The following is an 18,538-nucleotide window of genomic DNA, read 5'->3' as shown; positions in this document are numbered from 1 at the left end:
GGGAGAGGTGTGGTTCAGACATAGAAAAAACACAAATACAACAAAAAAAATCCGTAATTTAGGCTGCGGAAGTGTATGTATTATAAATACGTAGATCGTGTCGTTTTTATTGTTCCTTAAAACGATTCGGTTTGCTTGTCAACCATTTTACAGTCACGTGGGCATTGACCCTCAACGAGTGAGGAGCGGCTCACGATGAAACCAGCACACGTGTACACACACCTACACATGTTTGGTTTTTTCCCACAAGCACAGTTTAATCCACAAGCCGGATCGCCTGCCCATGGAAAACTGAGAGCGAGGTGTAGGTGGAGACCTGTGGGCTCTGTGCGTACCTTCGTCAGGTCCTCATCGGACACCTCCTCTTTGCCACCGCTCGTCCAGCGGCCGAGCCAGTCGTCCCACAGCGAGAGGAATGGGAACACGAAGGCGACGGCTGGGTGCGGCAGAGACTCGGAGCCCAGGGCACCTGGACGTGTGGGAGACAAGAGCACGCGGTCACAAAGACAAAGATTCCCCCCCCCCACCTGTGTAGCCTACATATACCGTTTGGCCAAGTGCTGTCCGTGAGCAACTGTGAAAGGCCGGCACAGCGCACGATGGGTTGGCGTGGACAGAAACACGCCTTGGTCTCTTCAGAACTGATCCTTACACACCGCACCAGGTGCCCGTTTAAAAGAACATAAGATATTCGCCACTGATGCTGGCCATGGTTGGGGGTTTTAAGGGCAGTGCACTAACCGATAGACCATTGCACTCAATCACATACAAAGACAAAGATCCCCTGTATAGCCTGAACAAACTGTTGGAGCAAGTGCTGTAGCAAGTAGCTATGATGGCCGGAACGGCATTCTAGGGCATTGGTGGCGAGCACCATGCCTGGCCGCCTTTGTCTCCCTGGTGGTGATGTTTAAACATCACCACCAGGTACTCATTTGAGGTAGAGTCACCATGGGAGGCCCAGTACTCGTTTGAAAATTGCCACTGGTGTTGGCCATGGGCGGGAATCAAACTCAGGTGGCCCGGGTTCACAGCGCAGCGCGCAAACCGCTACACTGCAATTCCCCACTAAGGCCTCTAACACACGCACACCCAGATACACGCGACTCGCGTCTGGCACAGCACTTTGCAATTCCCATGAGCTCAGCCGAGTGATGCGTTTGCCGTGCGGCGCGTACCTTTACTCAGGGCGTAGGACGTCTTCAGCACCGACGAATTCAAGTCTTTCAAAGTCCTCAGGCCCGACTCCAGTGCCAGCGACTCCACGTACGACTTCGCTTTCCTCTCCAGCAGAAGGCTCATCCTACAGCAAGGTCCGCAAGTTCAACACGCACACATACGACCGGCAACAGCAGCGCACGGTCAACGCGGCGAGACGCAAGCTCACTCTCGGCTACGGCCGGCGGGTCGGGCCAAGCGGCGGTGGAGCTTGTGGATCGCGCCGAGACGCAGCCGCACCTGTTTGCCAACGAGAAGATCTGGGCAGGGCAGGGGTCAAGGCCGGCTCTGCGGGCCCTGTTGGACACGACTTCCAGGTACTGCAAGTTCCACCTGATGTCCAGAGGGAAGTCGGCCAGAGACGAGGAGTCTGGGGCACAGCCAAGGTAGGGAGGGGGACACAAAACCACAGAATTCCTAAACTGAAACGCACCGGCCGGAAGTACCACGTGACCGTTATCCTGGGCTAAGTCAGGGCATCGGTATGCCATGGTATATTCGTTTTATTACCAAAAAAAACACGTTATTTCCATAAAGAGCAAATGTAGCCCATTCGCAGTTTGTTCTTTTTTTGAGTGCTTAAAAATGTTTAAAACACAAATAGCACGGTGCTAATTTAGGACTGCCTGGCGCGTGACGTTTATGTGCAGCGTGGAAAAACTAACTAACAAGAAAGTTAGCAATTCCAAATTTAATTTTTAGGGGTCCCCCGAGAAAAGAAGAAGAATCCTGTTATATGGGAACAGGGTATGCCTGCCCGTGTCATTTCACAGACACGCTGTACCTACATCATCGACTGTGTTAGGGAATAACGTAATGTCTGCCTTGCATAAAACACCTCTGGGGAGGGCAAAAGAAAATTTTAAACTAAGAAAAAAAACCACACAGCTGTGTCATTGCTTGTTGCTGCACCTCCAGCTTGCTGTGCAAGGTGCTGCTGGCAGGACACAATACGGCTCACGAGGCCAGTCTCGGACACAGCGTTGAGAGCCTCGGACGCCGCCCGCAGAACCGTCCCAACTTGGCCTGTGCAAGAGGCAAACAAGGGGCAAACGCAATGCGGCACAAGAAAGGTTTAAAAGACGCCAAAACTTCTACCAGCATTTTTGCTCAACACCTTCGCCAAAGGTTTCACCGGCTCTCGTTTTTTTACCGATGCACGTGAAAGGGCACGCTCACCTGCATTTATGGCGCCGCCATTGGCCAGGTCATTCAACCACCTGACCCGCAGCAGCCAATCCTGAGGGGAGGCTCGTTCGGCGACGAGTCTCGCGGCGAACGGGAGGAGGGCGGAGTTGTCCGTGGGTGGCGTCGATGGATCGGCGGTGGGGACCTCATCAGGTTGGTCGTTCGGCAAACCGAGGACCCCGATGCTTCGTCGCAGGTCCCCTAACGTCAGCGCATACCCCCTGCAAGAGACGGTCAATGTGAATGATTTGCATAAATTTCATTGTACTGGGTTTAGTAGATATTTTACGGTCATATTATTTGTAGTGAATGGTGCTCGTGAGAATTGATTATTTGCAATGTAAAATAATTACTTATTTAGCCAGGAATACCACACCGAGTCCAAGGACTCTTAAGTCAACAGGGTCCTGCTTACAAACCCACACGCGTGAAGGTGGCACCACTCTCCGCCATTTAGATGGAACAGGCAGAGGGCTTCACTTGCTGTATCGCCTTCGCATGGCAATCCAGGGTTTGGCTTCCCTTTGACACCGATGGGAAGGGGAGTTTCACAGCATTTGTGTGATCCACCAACACTCGCCGCCAAAACGCTGGATTGTCTTCACTAGAGTAAGAGTGCCCCTCTCACCACCGCCTCCCCGCCCCGTTACAGACAGATATTTAATGCATAAATGCTTTGAAACTTAGTTAAAAAGCATTATAAAAGTATGACCTGCGATGGTGAGGAATCCATTAATGACCACAGAATCAGAATCTTCATCTATCCTGGAGAAACCCCATCAGTTATGAAGTCCTTTTTCAGATGTTCCAACAGGGGCAGAAACCGACCTTTGACCTGCAGCGGCCAGGCAGTGCAGCAGCAGAGCCCCGTCACGGCGCACGGCGCAGAGCGACGCGTCCCTCGCCAGCGACGCCACCGAGGGCACGGGCTCAGGGTAGCGGCCAGGCGCCAGCAGCTGTGGCTCATCGCACGTCACGTGGGCAGCGTGCGCCTCCACCGTCTCCAGGGCCCACTGAGAGAGGACACGACCACGTGGGCAAAACACACACGTACAAAGACAAAGATAAAAAGATCCCCCATGTAGCCTTAACAGACTGTAGGGGCAAGTGCTGTTAGCGAGCACCTATGAAGGCCGGAACCGTAAACACGAGGGGGTGAAATGGCCAGCACCACGCCCGACCGCCTTTGTCTCCCAAGTGGCGATGTTTACACACCGCACCAGGTACTCATTTGAGGCCGAGTCGACCTAGGGGAGGCCCAGGACCTGTTCAGATAATCGTCACCGGTGTTGGCCGTGAGCGGGAATCGAACCCGGGTCGCCGGGTTCATAGCACAGCGCGCTAACCGCTACACTACCGTACGCACACACGTACACAAGCGTACATGCGCGTGTCTTTAAGCAATGAAGCAAGGCACAATACAAGCTGCGCACCGAGGCTACTTTCACGAAGGACCATTGCCCCTTCTTCAGGCTCGCGGCATGTTAAGCTGTCAGTTTTAAGTGTGGGTTTACTCCCAGAAAATGTGGGGTTTTCCCAGCTTTCCTCCCAACCTGTCAACACTGTGATGTAGGCCATGTGTGCGGCACTGTCCGACAAGTTTGCAGGTTCGTGAATGAGAAAAACTATTTTAAAGGTACAGTCAACCATGCTACCAACACAATCGAGTGACCTTGTAGCACCGACGCTGAATTTAAATGCACGGACGCAACATTACCGAACCACATTAAGGAAGAGGAGGGTGAATTAAAGATCAAAGTGCAACGGATGACTCGAAGATCATTTGTTTCAGTCGCTCCATCCGGTGATGCTCATGGGGTCATTCTATCGGCAGTGATATGGAAGCGTCGCTCCGCTTGCCTGCCGGGTGCTGGGCGAGGGCTGCGTGGAAGCGTAGACATCGGCGCATGCGCTCACAAACGCCGAGTGCAGCCCTTGGCCTCGATGCAGCTGCTGCACCAGCAGGGCGGTGGCCTGGAGCAGCTGAGACAGCGGGCATCCTCCTGCACGCAGTGCACACAAACGCACAGCTGCACAGACGCTCTAGCGCAGCTACAGACTCGCGCATAGATTCATATACGTAGGACAACTAAAGCTGCCATTCGCCGCTAAGTGGTGGTGATGTCATCACGGCTCACTGGCAGAAAGTCACAGGACAGAAACCAGGAGCCATGGGTTGACTGGTAGAGATGAATGGCAGATGCACCATCTGTGCCCCCTACTATTTGTATGTTGGCACATATAACAGCAGCCATACACTGCACAATGAAGTCCTCCCAAGGCAATCCTCGACAGAGACCCTGTCAAAGCAGGGTCGTGTTTTGGGAACTTTGGCCGGTTTCCTTTCCAAAAAACAATTCACATTTGGTCTCAAAAAACCTGCGCCGTTCAGCTTTCCAACTAACGTTGAAAACGGTTTATGCGCGAGCCTCTCATCTGTCCATCCATCCTCCAAATCCTTCAACGGGCACTCACCAAGCAGGCTGCTTCCCATCTGCCGGTGCAGCGCTATCAGCTGTGAAGCCAGAGAGTCTGCCACCACCCCCAGTCCGAGCAGCATCAGCTTCAGGTCCATCTCGGCAATCCGGGCCCTCTCGGCGGCTTCCCCTCCGCCTCCCGCTAGGCATGGCGTGGCCGCACTTCCTTGAGGCTCCCCTCCCTCGGCGGTGGCGGCGCAGCGCTCCGCCGGCACTTCCACCTCCATGGCCATCTCGGTGTCGACGGCGGCCGTGGGCTCGGGGCACGGCCCCCCCGGCGGCGGCATTGCCACGACGGGTAGGAAGATCTCGACGCCGCGGTTGCGCATGGCTCGAGAGATTTCCCCGTGCACCGGGTCCATAGAGAGGAAGAGTCTGGGGGGAGAGGTCGCGGGGACAATCGGTCGATGCTGTTAATTCCACGTGTGGAACGTTTCTCTCTTTGCCGAGTTTGTGGCAAGGCATGCCACCCCCCCACCCCCGCCCAACCCCGTAATTTGTAGGTAATAAGGAATAAATAAAATCAGCTATTTTGTGCAGTTTTTTAACAAGCGGATGTTCTGCTCTATAGAATTCGCGAATGGACAGTTTGTCTCGTGACATGACATGATGCTGAGATCACAATGTAAATAAAATTAGACTGCGGAATTATTTTAAAACAATCCTGGTACTCCGCTGCAGCCTGAGTGCAGTAGGCCCCACCAAGCCACCAGGCCAACCTGAAATCGGGGTGAGGAACGATGGTTGGCACGGTGCCGTCGATGACTCCCCGCTCGCTGATGGTGAGGACTCCCCCCGGCTCCAGCAGTGCGTTGAGCCGGTCCAGGACCGAAGGGCTGTGATGAAAAAGCAACAGTTACCAACGTGTAGCGGGCCGTACCACTTGTACACAGGTAGCAGGCACTTGAGAGACCAAAAACGCGTGGCCCAGAGAATGCCGAGCTCATGAGCGGAGGCAGGTGGATCGGCACCCATGGCAAACTATGATTAACACACATAAAAAAAAAAACACGCAACGATAATTATAATTATGACAACAATCACGATGACGACGAAGTTGCACGAACGACGACGTTCTACGAAAACCTCAACCCGGCATAGAAACGTGCGCCGCATTTCTCGTCGGTGAGAACGAACAGTCGTCTCTCGCCTGCAGAAGTTGACGTTGTCCATGAGCAGCCAGTCGCCCGCGCGCAGCGCCTCCACAAGAACACCATCCACCCACTCAAAGGCCCCGCCGCCACCTCCAACTTCCCCCGCAGAGCCCCCGCCGCTCGCCCTGGATCCCGCGGCGGTGGAAAGCGGCGACGAGCAAAACCTCCGCTGGAAGGTGCCGAGCCGTTCCCGGAGCTCTGACAGCACTGCAGGAGGCGTATAATGAGTCGCGAAGAGCACGATGCAACCACTGTCTAAGCCAGGCTGTTGCGTGTGAGCTCATTCCAAACCTCCTTCTTGGATAGGGAACAATCTCCATTTTTCGATTTAAAGCTTTCGTGACTGCAGGGATTAATCTTCTTGGTTCTTTCGGTAAAGTCACGTAGAAAGAAAATAATAAAATAATAAAAATAAAACATAATAAAATAATTCTCACGACGTTTCGGCTACAACGCAAGAAGCCGTCTTCAGGTAGCTTGGTGGCGTTTCATTCTTCACCTGAGGACGGCTGCTTGCGTTGTAGCCGAAACGTCGTGAGAATTATTTTATTAGGTTTTATTTTTATTATTTTATTATTTTCCTTCTACGTGACTTTACCGAAAGAACAAAGAAGAACAATCTCCATCTACTGTCCGTTCACAGTCCGTGTCATTGTCACTAATGAATCCCAATGCGCCCAAGTATCCTTCTGTCATCACGTGACCCAAGCCGCAATAACTACATACGAATTTCCACGGTGCCGAGTGTCTGGTGTGTTCAAGTTGCGAGTTTGTGCTGTACGGTGAGTGGTGAATATTGTCTGGCGAGTGTCGGTGTCTGGTGAGTGGTGTCAGCCGAGTGTCGGGTGAGACAGAAGCACGTGCTGACGTGAGCAGTGTTGTTTTGTTTTATACAGTGATGTTCTATGTTGGCTGCGGATTGTATAAACACGTTTTAACGTGTGGTGTACTTTCAAATGTCACACACAGAGATCATGCGAATGCTTATGCATGCATATCACACAGAGGCATAAAAAAGTTACAATTTCGCTCAATTCTATGTGAAGTTTTACAGTGTAAACAATTTGAAGGAACTGAAAAGGTGTCGCCAGATATGATCCCAAGTGTGTAATGTGATCATGCAGAAATCATCGGTGCACTCCGATCTCCCAAAATCCACTGGGGTAAGCCTCACCTGTCGCAGACAGCGCGCGGTGATCGCCGTTGACAAGTTCCACCTCTCCCAGAATGCTGTGCAGCGTTTCTACGTCCGAAACCGTGACCTCCTGCGACCCTAGCGTGGCCCCACCCCCGATTGCCAACAGCGACGTGCGCAGTCTCAGCAGCCGCTCGGCATGCTGGGAGGAGGCGGGGAGGGAGGCACGGGCGAGCGAAGCGACGGCGTCGCGAGCGTCCGCAAGCAGCGCGAGCCACGGGCGACGCGCGTCCACCTAAGAAGCGAGAGGCACAAAAATTGCCCGGTGATGCTGGATGCAATTACCAGCGAAACGTCGTACTCAAAAAATTGTAAATGTTGTGGTTTCACGCTTCAACACACCGGTGGGCTAAAGCAGTGAACTATTTGTCTTTTGTCAAGTAGTTTTTTTTTGCTGATTGGCCGTGTCGGGTGGTGGAGGGTTTCGACACATTTATAAATAACGCGATCTAACCCAAAAACGTTGATTATGAATAATATTGATCGCGAAAGCCTACGTGTTAAACTGAAGATTACTTGAATTCACGTAAGACTAAAAAACCGTGGTGGAAACTTAAAGCTGAGGTTTTTGTAGCCAATCCAATGTTCCGTATTTATTTTTGGGTTAAACCTCCACTTACAAATATATAAATGTGTAGATATCTTGGTAAACGTGACAATAAAAAAACACTACACGGCCTATAAATGAGGAATGGCGACATCAGGCTAGGCAAGTCCAAGTGAAGTCTCAAAGGCTAGATGGCAGGAGGTCACATGACAGAACCATGTGTTAGGGGTTAAAACGGCACATGAAACGCACAAGTACATACATGCAGATACATACACCAATGCATGACAATGACACTTTGGGTATAATTAATGTTGTCGCTGGTGGAAACGCAGGCTCCCACTGGTGCAGTCGTCATCCCTTCATTGAGCAAGACACAAGCCCAAGGTCGGCCCAGGCCATCCAAACAGCGACCATCCGACCGCCCTTCCCCCACGCCCGCCAACAAACCTGCTCAAACCCTCCGAGCAGCTCCGTCGTGTCCATGTCGCTGTTGACGGCCATGACGCGCAGGCGGCGCCCGGCCAGCGCGGCGAGCGAGCTCAGCAGCGCCGACTTCCCGGCGCCGGCCGGCCCGACGAGCAGAACCATCCAACCTTGCTCCACGCAGCGCAGCAGCGACGCCAGGCGCGGTACGCAGCCCGGCAACAGCTGCAGGGCGTGCGGACCCGCGAGGGCGTCGGAGCCGGACCCCGGGACGCCGCGCGAGTGGCGTCGCAGGCAGCTGAAGCCCGCCTGGGGAGAGACGAAGGACGCGGGGAGGGCGGCCATGGAAAATATGGCAGAGCGGCGAGAGTGTGGCAGTACCTGCGGGCTCGCCGTTGATTCCCGCTGGGCGCCGCGGCGTCGAGATTTTAACTGCCTCGCCTTGTCGTGGATTTGATGCCGACCGTGACGCCTGTATATTTGGAGTTTGCGTGTTCTCCCCTTGTGACCGCGTGGATTTTTCTCTGGGTCCTCGGGGTTTTTTCCGCCACGTTTAGAAACATGCGTTTAGAGTATGTGGCTGGTATACATTTCCACGTGATGAGCCACTTTTTATTGCGGGATAATTTGTGGCTAGGTCGCTTGTAAAAAAAAGCTATGTCAAACGTTTGTTTTTAGACGAGGTATTGCTATATTCATATATTCTGCAGGGGGCCTTCAGTGTCCCCTTTACTGGGGGCCCTTTCTGCCAGCAGTGGCATCAACGACCATTTACAGGGCTGCACCTTTGCCTTTGCATGCACAGAGGATGCCCCTTAAAGAGGTTATTCATCGTGGAAATTGAGCGATGAGATGAGCTCGTGCGCAGGTGTTGTGTGGATTGATACATCGCAGGACAATGACACATGAAGAGGGTTTAGAGAGGCCTTCATCCGGCAGTCCATTGATCATGGCTGATGATGATTGATGACGATGATGACATTCATGGCGCAGCGGTTCAGTGCTTTGCACAGTGTGCAAATAACTGCATGAAAGTAGTCCTTCTCTTGGGCATGTCTGCATGTACGTTTATTTACGCAGGAAAGTCTCACCGAGTCTCATGACTCTTGTTGAGGAGGGTCCTGCCAACATTTTTTGCAGTACGGGGCATTGATGAGCAATGTACAATCTCAACTGAGCACTTTGCAGGACAATTTTTTGTTCTTCAAATGTGTTAAACTTGCACCACGCATGTGAGGAGCCGGCCTCACCTGCACAAGTGCAGGAGTGACGTGCAGGTGCAGCGACTCCTCCAGCAAATCCTCCTCCTCCGTGAACACCTCCCGGTACAGCTCGTACACCTGCCCAGTTCGCGCACACAAGGAGGTTCAAGTTTACACTGATAACAGACTAAAGTTGAGCGAACTCAAAAAATATAAATGTGTCGCCATTCCTTCCAGCGATCGAATTAAACTATTTTACAAACAATTATCTCAAGTGGGCTCTTAGCTTGGTTATAAATACGAGTTTTGTTGCCAGATAAAAGGGTAAAAAAACAATTATCATGTTTTTCTACTGGCAAAAGAGGTTCCAATAGTGTAAATGCTTAACCCGAGCTCTCATACTCTGATGGTGCATTGTCTTTGAGTTGTGCGCCTTTTGGCGTCATCTGGTCCAACGTTATGTGAGACTAGGCTCTAAGAAAAGCTGTCTCGGGTGTGGACCAATCAATTTGACGGACAGTGCATACATTATCAGAGTTGTGTTTTTTTTTGCATTCCGACCGCAGGTATTGTGGTCATTGCAAACATGACTCCTTGTAAAAAAGGTGTCAGTTTTGTTGCCAGATAAAAGGGTAAATAAAAAGGATTTAAAAAACAAAGTTTTTCACTATAAATCCTTTATATGCGTGGCGGCTAGAGTCCTCTCGTCCTCTGGCTTGAGATGGCTGCCACCTATGGGTCAGATGATTGCCTGCCACCATTAAGCAATTGGTAATTAAATATAATTTATTGTTTCCTAAAATGTAAAATTTTGGAAAAAAAATTTCATGAAAATTAATTGTCACGCACAACGAGTCTGTGTGGAAAATGTCAGCTCGATTGGATCACGGGAAGTGGGTTAAAAAACGACCGAAAGATTTGCACGGTCCTAAGCGCACAAGCAAGCAACTTAATATAAAGGATTTAAAAAACAATTATAATACGAGACTGTTTATTAACAGACGCAGGATGAACACAAAGGGCATATTAACCCTTTCCCGCCGTTCCGAGACGTCTGCAAGTTTCAGGGTGTGTCCCGTTCATCGCTGAATCTCGGAACGAGGAAGTGATTCAGCGTTGTTTTTTTTAGAGGCATAGCGCCATTGCTTTCAAGGACACTGTTCTCACTGCAGAGAACCGTAGCAACACGACCGCCCTCTACGATAGCTGATGCCAAACTGTGCCACACGCCCTCCCACGTGGCCTTGTTGGAGCATCTGTACCGATAAAGTTATTTTATTCTAGTTTTTCTTCCGATTCCGTTCCGATGACGTACGTGTAAGTACGTATACATCATCGGGGCGAAAATGGAAGAAAAACTGATGATGCACGTACTCGTACGTCATCGCCACTTGAGGAATGCTACAATGGCGGATACAACAGCGCGGTCACGATCCCGAGCTGCGGCAGGAGGTTTTGGACACGTGCCTTGCCGCGATCCTCGGCGCTCCGCATTCGGTCGGCGTACACCAGCGTCACGTGGCGGCCCGGCGAGTAGCGGCCCGGGTCCTGGTCGGCCTCCAAGAGCTGGCACCAGCGGAAGACGTCGCGCAGGTTGAACTCCCAGGGCCCGCCGCGCTGGCCCCAGCGCCGCTCCGCCGTCACCGCTTGCACCATCTGGCCAAGCACACGACGGGATCGAGGGAAAGCAGCTGCACTCCACGCGACCCCATATCCCCACAAATGGCGTGCGCAGGCACCGTGCGGGAGAGATACGAGAGCCGTACTCGTATGGAACAAGACAAAGATACTCTTTGATTCTCTCGGTAAAGTCACGTAGGTATAAAATAAAATAAATCACGACGTTTCGAGCGCAACACAAGCGTCCGTCATCAGGTGGGAAAGCATGGTCTGCTGCTGAGGCAGACTCTTAGTCAGACTGTTAATCTGCCTCAGCAGCAGACCATGCTTTCCCACCTGATGATGGACGCTTGTGTTGCACCCGAAACGTCGTGATTTATTTTATTTTCTACCTACGTGACATTACCGAAAGAACCAAAGAGTATGGATTCCTGCAGTCACGAATCAAATCTTCAAATCAAGACAAAGATACGTATAACCTTAACAGACTGTTGGGGCAAATGCTGTTAGCGAGCACCTATGAAGGCCGGCATGGCACACGCGGGGGCGGGTGGCCAACACCACGCCCGGCCGCCTTTGTCTCCCTAGTGGCGATATTCATACACCGCACCAGGTACTCATTTGAGGCCGAGTCGACCTAAGGGAGGTCCAGGATCAGTTCAGATAATTGTCACTGGTGTTGGTCGTGAGCGGGAATCGAACTCGGGTCGTCGAATTTGCAGCGCAAAGCGCTAAACCGCTACCCAACCGCTCCCCACTCATACGCATTAACAAACACGCATGCATGCACAGTAACAGAATGACCAAGTTGAACAACATAGGCGCACGTGCACGGGCGAGTCAAGGCCACGTTGTTGTTGTTATTGTTGATGCTGTTGCCACCGACGCGAGAGTCACAGGTCACCTTGTTGTTGAACTCCACCATCTTGGCGACGATGTGGCTGCCGATGTTGGGGAACATGGCGTTGGCGATGAATTCCATGTCGCCGCCGCTCATCTCGTCCACGTACACCTGGGGCGCACACGACATGGGCATCGGCCATGATGTTAAGCCCTTCGAAATATGGGACCCCCCTTTGACACCGTGGTGGCTGACACACGTAAGGGGGCCCCCCCGAGTTCAAGATTTGCACGGTGCCGTTGTTTGGTGGCGCTGAACTGATTTGATTGCAAATTCAATAAACCTTCGCATCCTCCTGTACTTGTTAACAGTCGGTAACACCAGTGAGTTATCAAGCGGTTTTCTGTGTCCGCCATTGTAGCATTACTAAAAAAAAACTCTATTATGGATTGATATTGGTCGCGAAAGCCTACGTGTTAACCTGACCGGTGAGTTTGTTGAGTCATATATTAAGCAATTAAATTAATATAAAACATGAAGGGACTGCATTGGTAAAAATACAAGCACAAGAAAAAAATCACCAAATTGAACATAAACACTGCTTTATCACTAAGAAGTACATGACAGGCCAAACAAATGAGTCAGTAATATATATCTATCAATTGTAAGGCAGCACGTGTTAATTAGGAAGGTTAAATTTCGATTTAAAGCTTTCGTGACTGCAGGGATTCATCTTCTTGGTTCTTTCGGTAAAGTCACATAGAAGGGAAATAATAAAATAATTATTATGTTTTATTTTTATTATTTTATTACTTCCCTTCTAGGAAGGTTAAGTTTTTTTTAATTAATATCAGAAATTATGTTTCCCGCATGTCCACTGTAATTTCAAGCAAATGTGTTAAACCCAACAAACACAAGCAGGCAAACAAAATACAATTCATTTGAAAAGGCAGGAGATGGGCAGAGATAAGATCAGCATTCTGTCATTCACAGTAAAACCATATAGGGCAATTGCGCTGCACAAAAAAGTCGCCACCATTCGAATTCAGCCACAATCAATCTCGCCTCTCTCCCCAGGCAATTCACATCTTCTGAAGGTCTTTGGTCATTCACCACTGCCAGCCAATTCATGCGCTGCCCTCAATGTCTTTCATTATTTAGAGATAAAAAGAGGACGGCAACGGACGAGACACGAGATACCCGTGCTTGAACTCCGCTTGAATTTGATTCAGGAAATATCCACTCTTGAACACCAAGTAGAATCTTTCGCAGGGACCAGGGACGGCGTACAGCAACGTTTGGTCTCCTTTCATCGACTTGTTCCTCATCCGACGTTTCCCCCCCCCCCCCCCCCCCCGAGTACGCGATTCCATTCCATTTTTTTTCCCTCCGTTTGTCTTTCCATCTTCTCCAACCCCTCTCCGTCTTTCATGGTTTCTGTTTCGGTTTACTATACCGCAGCCAGTGGACGCTACGGTTATGCGCGTGCGCGGCGGTCATTCAGCGGATGAGGGCGCCACGGTGGCGAGATGTTAACTACCTCACCTGATATACAGGAGGTCGTAGGTTCGATTGCGACCCTGATGCCGGTAGATTTGGAGTTTGCATGTTTTCTCCCGTGGTTGCTCGGATTTTTCGCCGGGTTCTCTGGTTTTTCGTTCCACATTTCTAAATATACGCTTAGAATATTTGGCTGCTCTAAATATCCACATGATATGCCACTTCACAGAGCTATCATTTGTGGCCAGGTCGCTTCTGAAAAAGAGCTACATAGCTCAGTGGGGCCTTGCCTGGCAAAAGTCTGTTTCGGTACCTTTTGCTCGTGTATCGTCGTTGTTAAAGCAAACAAAATAAATACGCGAATAAAAACAAAAAGACACGGCAGCACGGGGGCTCGTTCAGACCTGAGTGAAGCGATTGAGGAAGGAGCGGGGAAGGCCTTTCCTGCCGCCGCCCTGCCTCAGCGGGTTCTGGCAACCGAAGATCCGGGTGCTGTCGCGCTGGACGTGGAACGTCATGCCCAGCTCGGGGACGAACACCTCGGCGCGGTGGTCGAAGCAAGCGTTGAGCCCCTCCAGCACCGACTGCGACGCCAGGTTCAGCTGCAGGGCACGGGCAAACCCCCGCACGTCACAGCGGGCGGCGACACAGAACCGCCGTGACCGCGTTCGCCGCTCGTTGCAAAAAGGTTCGCGGCGGTTCGAATCCGGCGATTATTACTACAGAATGTTTATTTGAGGCTGGAGGAATCCGATAATCTATGAAGCTCGTTTTCACACATGTCCACCGTCGGGGCGGGTCAGCAAGTTGCAACAATATAAAAAGTAATAAAACTGTGCGCGGTGAATGTTAAAGATCCTCCGACATTATTCGTAAGAGTGGGCCATCGTTGGCTAGAATTGCCAAATTTGAAATGACATTGCAAATTGCTCAAAGTGGGGATTGTACACTTAGCAGCCATCATCGCTCCCTACTGGAAAACTAACGCTCCACGTCACTCTCACAAATGAGACAGTCATGGTCTCTCTAGAGTTCTCACCTGATGAAACAAATTCACTTTTTAACTTGTCATTATTGTTGCGTTCAATGTCATCATCATCGCCCCGCACCTCCGATTAGCATGGTTGGCTACGTACGGTGCGAAAGAAATCCAACGTACGTACACACATCGTCGTCGTCATAACGGTTCCTTCGACACCATTATAACATGACTACCATCATCTTCATCACCACTCTGTTATCAACATCATCATCATCATCGCCGTCATCACCTCGTCCAGAACCACCCAGTGTCCGGCCTTGAGGGCGGCGAGGAGAGGCCCGTCACGCCACGCGAACTGGCCCCCCTGGCCCCCCTCCACGGGAAGGTCCGTGCCAAACAGATCGGTGACGTCCTGGGAAAGGAAAACGGTTCCTCGAATGCAATCGCGGCACAGACGCGAATCTTGCCGAGCCGCTGCACGTTCAGGCGATTAGGCCCCAGGCTCAGTGCCGCGGTCGGAAATCCACAAACCGTGGCCAACGCTCGTTGCGGATACGGCGACGCTACGCGAGGTTGGTCGCTGCAATATGGCGGTGCGACGAAACATTCGTCAGATACGAGGTCAGCGGTAATCGTGTCCTGCGCATTGAAAAACATCGTTATGTCATTGACAGTTTTTCAGTAAAAAAAAAAAAGACGTGATGACAAAATATACGTATTAAATAAGGAACACGATAATTAGAGCGCCAAATAAATAGCCATTACCTATTGAATTGGCACTTAACAAGCCATGTAAATTTCCACTCACATAAGTGTGTATTCGAAATGTTTTATTATATATATACGATTTTATTCAAATTCATATTCTTAGGTTTTTTCGGTAAAGTCACGTAGGTAAAACATTAAAATTAATAAAAGTAAAATAAAATAAAAATCACGACGTTTCGGAGGCATGATTTTTATTTTATTTTACTTTTATTAATTTTAATGTTTTACCTACGTGACTTTACCAAAAAAAACCTAAGAATATGAATCCTTGCAGTCACAAAAGCTTCAAATCTAGATTTGATTCAATTTTAGCTGCAAGGACCCAATGAGATGCTCGGCTTTATTTCAGGATTCACGCGATCTAACCCAAAAACCTCGATTATGGCTAATAGCGGTGGCAAGAGCGCACGTGTTAAACTGCTCTATTTCATGTGCGTGAAATAGAGCAGCGATTTCGTGACCTCACCGTCTGCTCGGACAGGTTGATGCGCACGAGCTCGTGCCCAGCGGCGCGCGCCACAGCCGCCACCAGGCTGGTCTTGCCGACTCCCGGCGATCCCTCGAGCAGCACTGGCTTGCCGAGCTGCAGCGCCCGCAGCACGCGCTGGGCGTTCCGCGCCGTCGTGCTCGCATCCAGCGCATAGTCGGGCAGCCGCGAGGACGGCCCCAGGGGTCCTGAGGGTTGCACGGAGGGATGTTAACTACCTCGCCTGGTATGCGGGAGGTCGCGGGTTCGATTCCGACATTGACGCCTGCTGTATATTTCGAGTTTGCGTGTTCTGTGGTTGTCTGTTGAGCGGAAAACACGAGTAACAGGTGCCCTAAAGCACGCAAATCACATCAAACTAATTATGGTTGATGATGTAATTTCCATTAGCACCAGGTCCAAAAAAGGCCTTTTACCCCACATAGGCCTCTTACCCCACCCTACCCTATTACTTTACTTATTTATTTGACATCGATTAAAATAATTTTGTTTCAATCACGCAATTCTATTTCGCTGCTCGGCGGGGGGGGGGGGGGGGGGGCTCCCGCTGGCCTATTACGCTGCGAGCGGAGCACGTGGGATGTCACCTTGCGTGAGCGGGGAGCCCGGAGAGAGGCTGGGAGCCAGGTTGTGCCGCATTTTTTTCCGGGTCCTCCGGTTTTTCCATCCACATTTAGAATCAACGTGCATTTAGTATTTGGCGTCTAGAAATGTCCACATTCTAAGCCACTTTGTTGGCAAGGTCAAGTGACTTCAATGCCAGTGGCCATAATGACCTCTTGACCTTCATTCCCACCACAGAGGTTACGTCCCTCATCTCCCCACGGCCGGCCCTACCCGTGGGAATATGGAATGGCGGCACCCCGAAGGAGCCGCTACCCCAGCGTGGGCCCAGCTGCTCCATCGCCCGCTCCGCCTCCTCTCCCGGCGCCAGCAGGGCCAACGCCGCGGGGCCGAGCGTCGCGCCCGCGGCACACAGCAGCTTGCGGAGGAAGCATAGGCAGGAGGCCCGAGCCTCCGCCACGACGTCGCTGGACCCCGCCGTCGTGCCTGCACCACGGACAGGGAGACGCGGACACGCGCGGACGCTCACGACGGGGGGCGCGCACGCACACACAAACGCGTGTCGAGAAATCTGTTGCCTCTCAATGCTATCTCCCCGTTGTGCCATTGGTGTCACTTCACAAGCCAGGATGTCGGTGGTGCCAGCTCAACGCTCTGACCTCTGAGCCAACCGGTCACCTCTCACCTTAAATAATTTTACAATTTGCAGCCAGACAAACGCACTCCGCAATGCCCTGTTGTTAAATACTCTTCCTTTATAATATTGCTCAATTAACTCTCATCTATAATAACTTCCATAGTGCCGTGTGTCGCTGGATGCTTGCTTGGCCTTTCGGGCTTTTGGGGCTGTGCTTAGCAACCGTGATTTAAAAAAAAAGGCTCGGTGCAGTAAATTTGAGCCGATGTCTCCTTCACAAACATAAACAACACCAACGAGGGCGAGGATGTCTAAGGTGTTTCTCCCCGTCGAGCGACACCCCAGGCCTTCGAGGAAGACGGCCGTCACTTTTTTGAACACGTCGCCCTGTCTAGATGCGCAATCTCCGGGAAATGATCGCACTCCGGTTGACGGTCGACGTTCCAAGTGGACCACGACCCTCGAAAGGAGTGGCGCCGCCCCCCGTGGTCACCCCTCCGTGATATTATTCGAGACAATGGCACGGCAGCAAGAGCAGTTCATGCGAATGCAGTCGCAAGGAGGTCACACGTTTTGGCGCAACTGTCCTACGCTGGCTACGCGCGACGTGTGAATGATCGACGCACCGGAGCCGATGCCGTCCACGTAGACGAGGCAGGCGCCATGCGCGAAGGCGCAGGGCACGTCGAGTGGCTCTCGTGCGCCCGCTCCCTCGTCCCCGCGGGCCCCGCTCGCCGCGTTCACGAAAAGGGCCCAGGCGAGGAGGTCGCGGGCGCTCACCACGCAGCGACGCCCAAAGTCCTGGCCCGAGAGCCACGCGATGAAGTCCAGCATGGAGGCAGCCACGTCCACGCCTGAGCCGAGATGGAGAGTAAACGAACATGCACAGCGAGGCTTCAACCACGGCAAGTGTTACGCTTAATGGTATTATGGTAAGAATCATAACGATAATCATAATAATTTAGAGCCCTTTGCCAATACACTTCTAGATGATGGCCTTCCCATGCTGTCTTGGTCACAGGAGTTGTTCACCACACTCATCAGTGTGCGCGTCGGTGAAGGTAGGCAGCATAGACATGAGAGCACAATACAATGGCTAATGTGGCACTGCCCTCTGCCCACCATGATGTAGTCTTATGGTAGAGACCAGTTCCAATATCAGTTGACACTGATGTTGGCTGCGGCCAGGAATCGAACTTGATTTTATAGCACAGTGCACTCGTCAATAGTTATTAAAACAAATGTGTTAAGTCTTCACAGTTCCAGTACGGTGGGGAAAGAGGCATACGCAGGGTAAAAGGCCCTTTAAAAAAGGTGCTGAAACGTGGTTGTCTGTTGAGCTGAAAACACGAGTAATAGGTGCCCAAAAGCGCGCAAATCACATCAAACTAATTATGGTTGATGATGTAATTTCCATTAGCACCATGTCCAAAAAAGGCCTTTTACCCCACATAGGCCTCTTACCCCACCCTACCCTACCCTATTACTTCACTTATTTATTTGACATCGATTCAAATTATCTTGTTTCTTTCTAGATTTGAAGCTTTCGTGACTGCAAGGATTCATACTCTTAGGTTTTTTCGGTAAAGTCACGTAGGTAATACAGCTGTCGTGGCTGTGACGGTTCCACCTGAAGACGGAGGCTTGTGTTGCTTACGAAACGCCGTGAATTTTTTAATTTGTTTTATTTTACTTTTATTAATTAAAATTTTTTTATCTTGCCTCATTCACG

General features: G+C 51.1%; 1 protein-coding gene across 1 annotated transcript in view; it reads right to left on the bottom strand.

Annotated features, from left to right (window-relative positions):
- Positions 1-18,538, bottom strand: part of MDN1 (midasin AAA ATPase 1) — an 84,611-nt gene that overhangs the window by 42,258 nt on the left and 23,815 nt on the right. Inside the window, 20 exon segments of the mRNA XM_061567775.1 lie at positions 336-469; positions 1,179-1,303; positions 1,459-1,588; positions 2,131-2,244; positions 2,398-2,627; positions 3,235-3,419; positions 4,267-4,409; positions 4,882-5,258; positions 5,603-5,719; positions 6,034-6,244; positions 7,212-7,467; positions 8,230-8,514; positions 9,456-9,545; positions 10,875-11,063; positions 11,932-12,039; positions 13,773-13,970; positions 14,640-14,762; positions 15,585-15,793; positions 16,443-16,655; positions 17,433-17,660. Coding sequence (XP_061423759.1) covers positions 336-469; positions 1,179-1,303; positions 1,459-1,588; positions 2,131-2,244; positions 2,398-2,627; positions 3,235-3,419; positions 4,267-4,409; positions 4,882-5,258; positions 5,603-5,719; positions 6,034-6,244; positions 7,212-7,467; positions 8,230-8,514; positions 9,456-9,545; positions 10,875-11,063; positions 11,932-12,039; positions 13,773-13,970; positions 14,640-14,762; positions 15,585-15,793; positions 16,443-16,655; positions 17,433-17,660 — 3,665 coding nt within the window.

This window comes from Lethenteron reissneri, chromosome 5 (genome assembly GCF_015708825.2).
Source record: "Lethenteron reissneri isolate LAM-NWPU_2019-01 chromosome 5, ASM1570882v1, whole genome shotgun sequence".
NCBI classification, from domain to species: domain Eukaryota; kingdom Metazoa; phylum Chordata; class Hyperoartia; order Petromyzontiformes; family Petromyzontidae; genus Lethenteron; species Lethenteron reissneri.
This window is presented reverse-complemented; position numbering and strand designations above follow the sequence as displayed.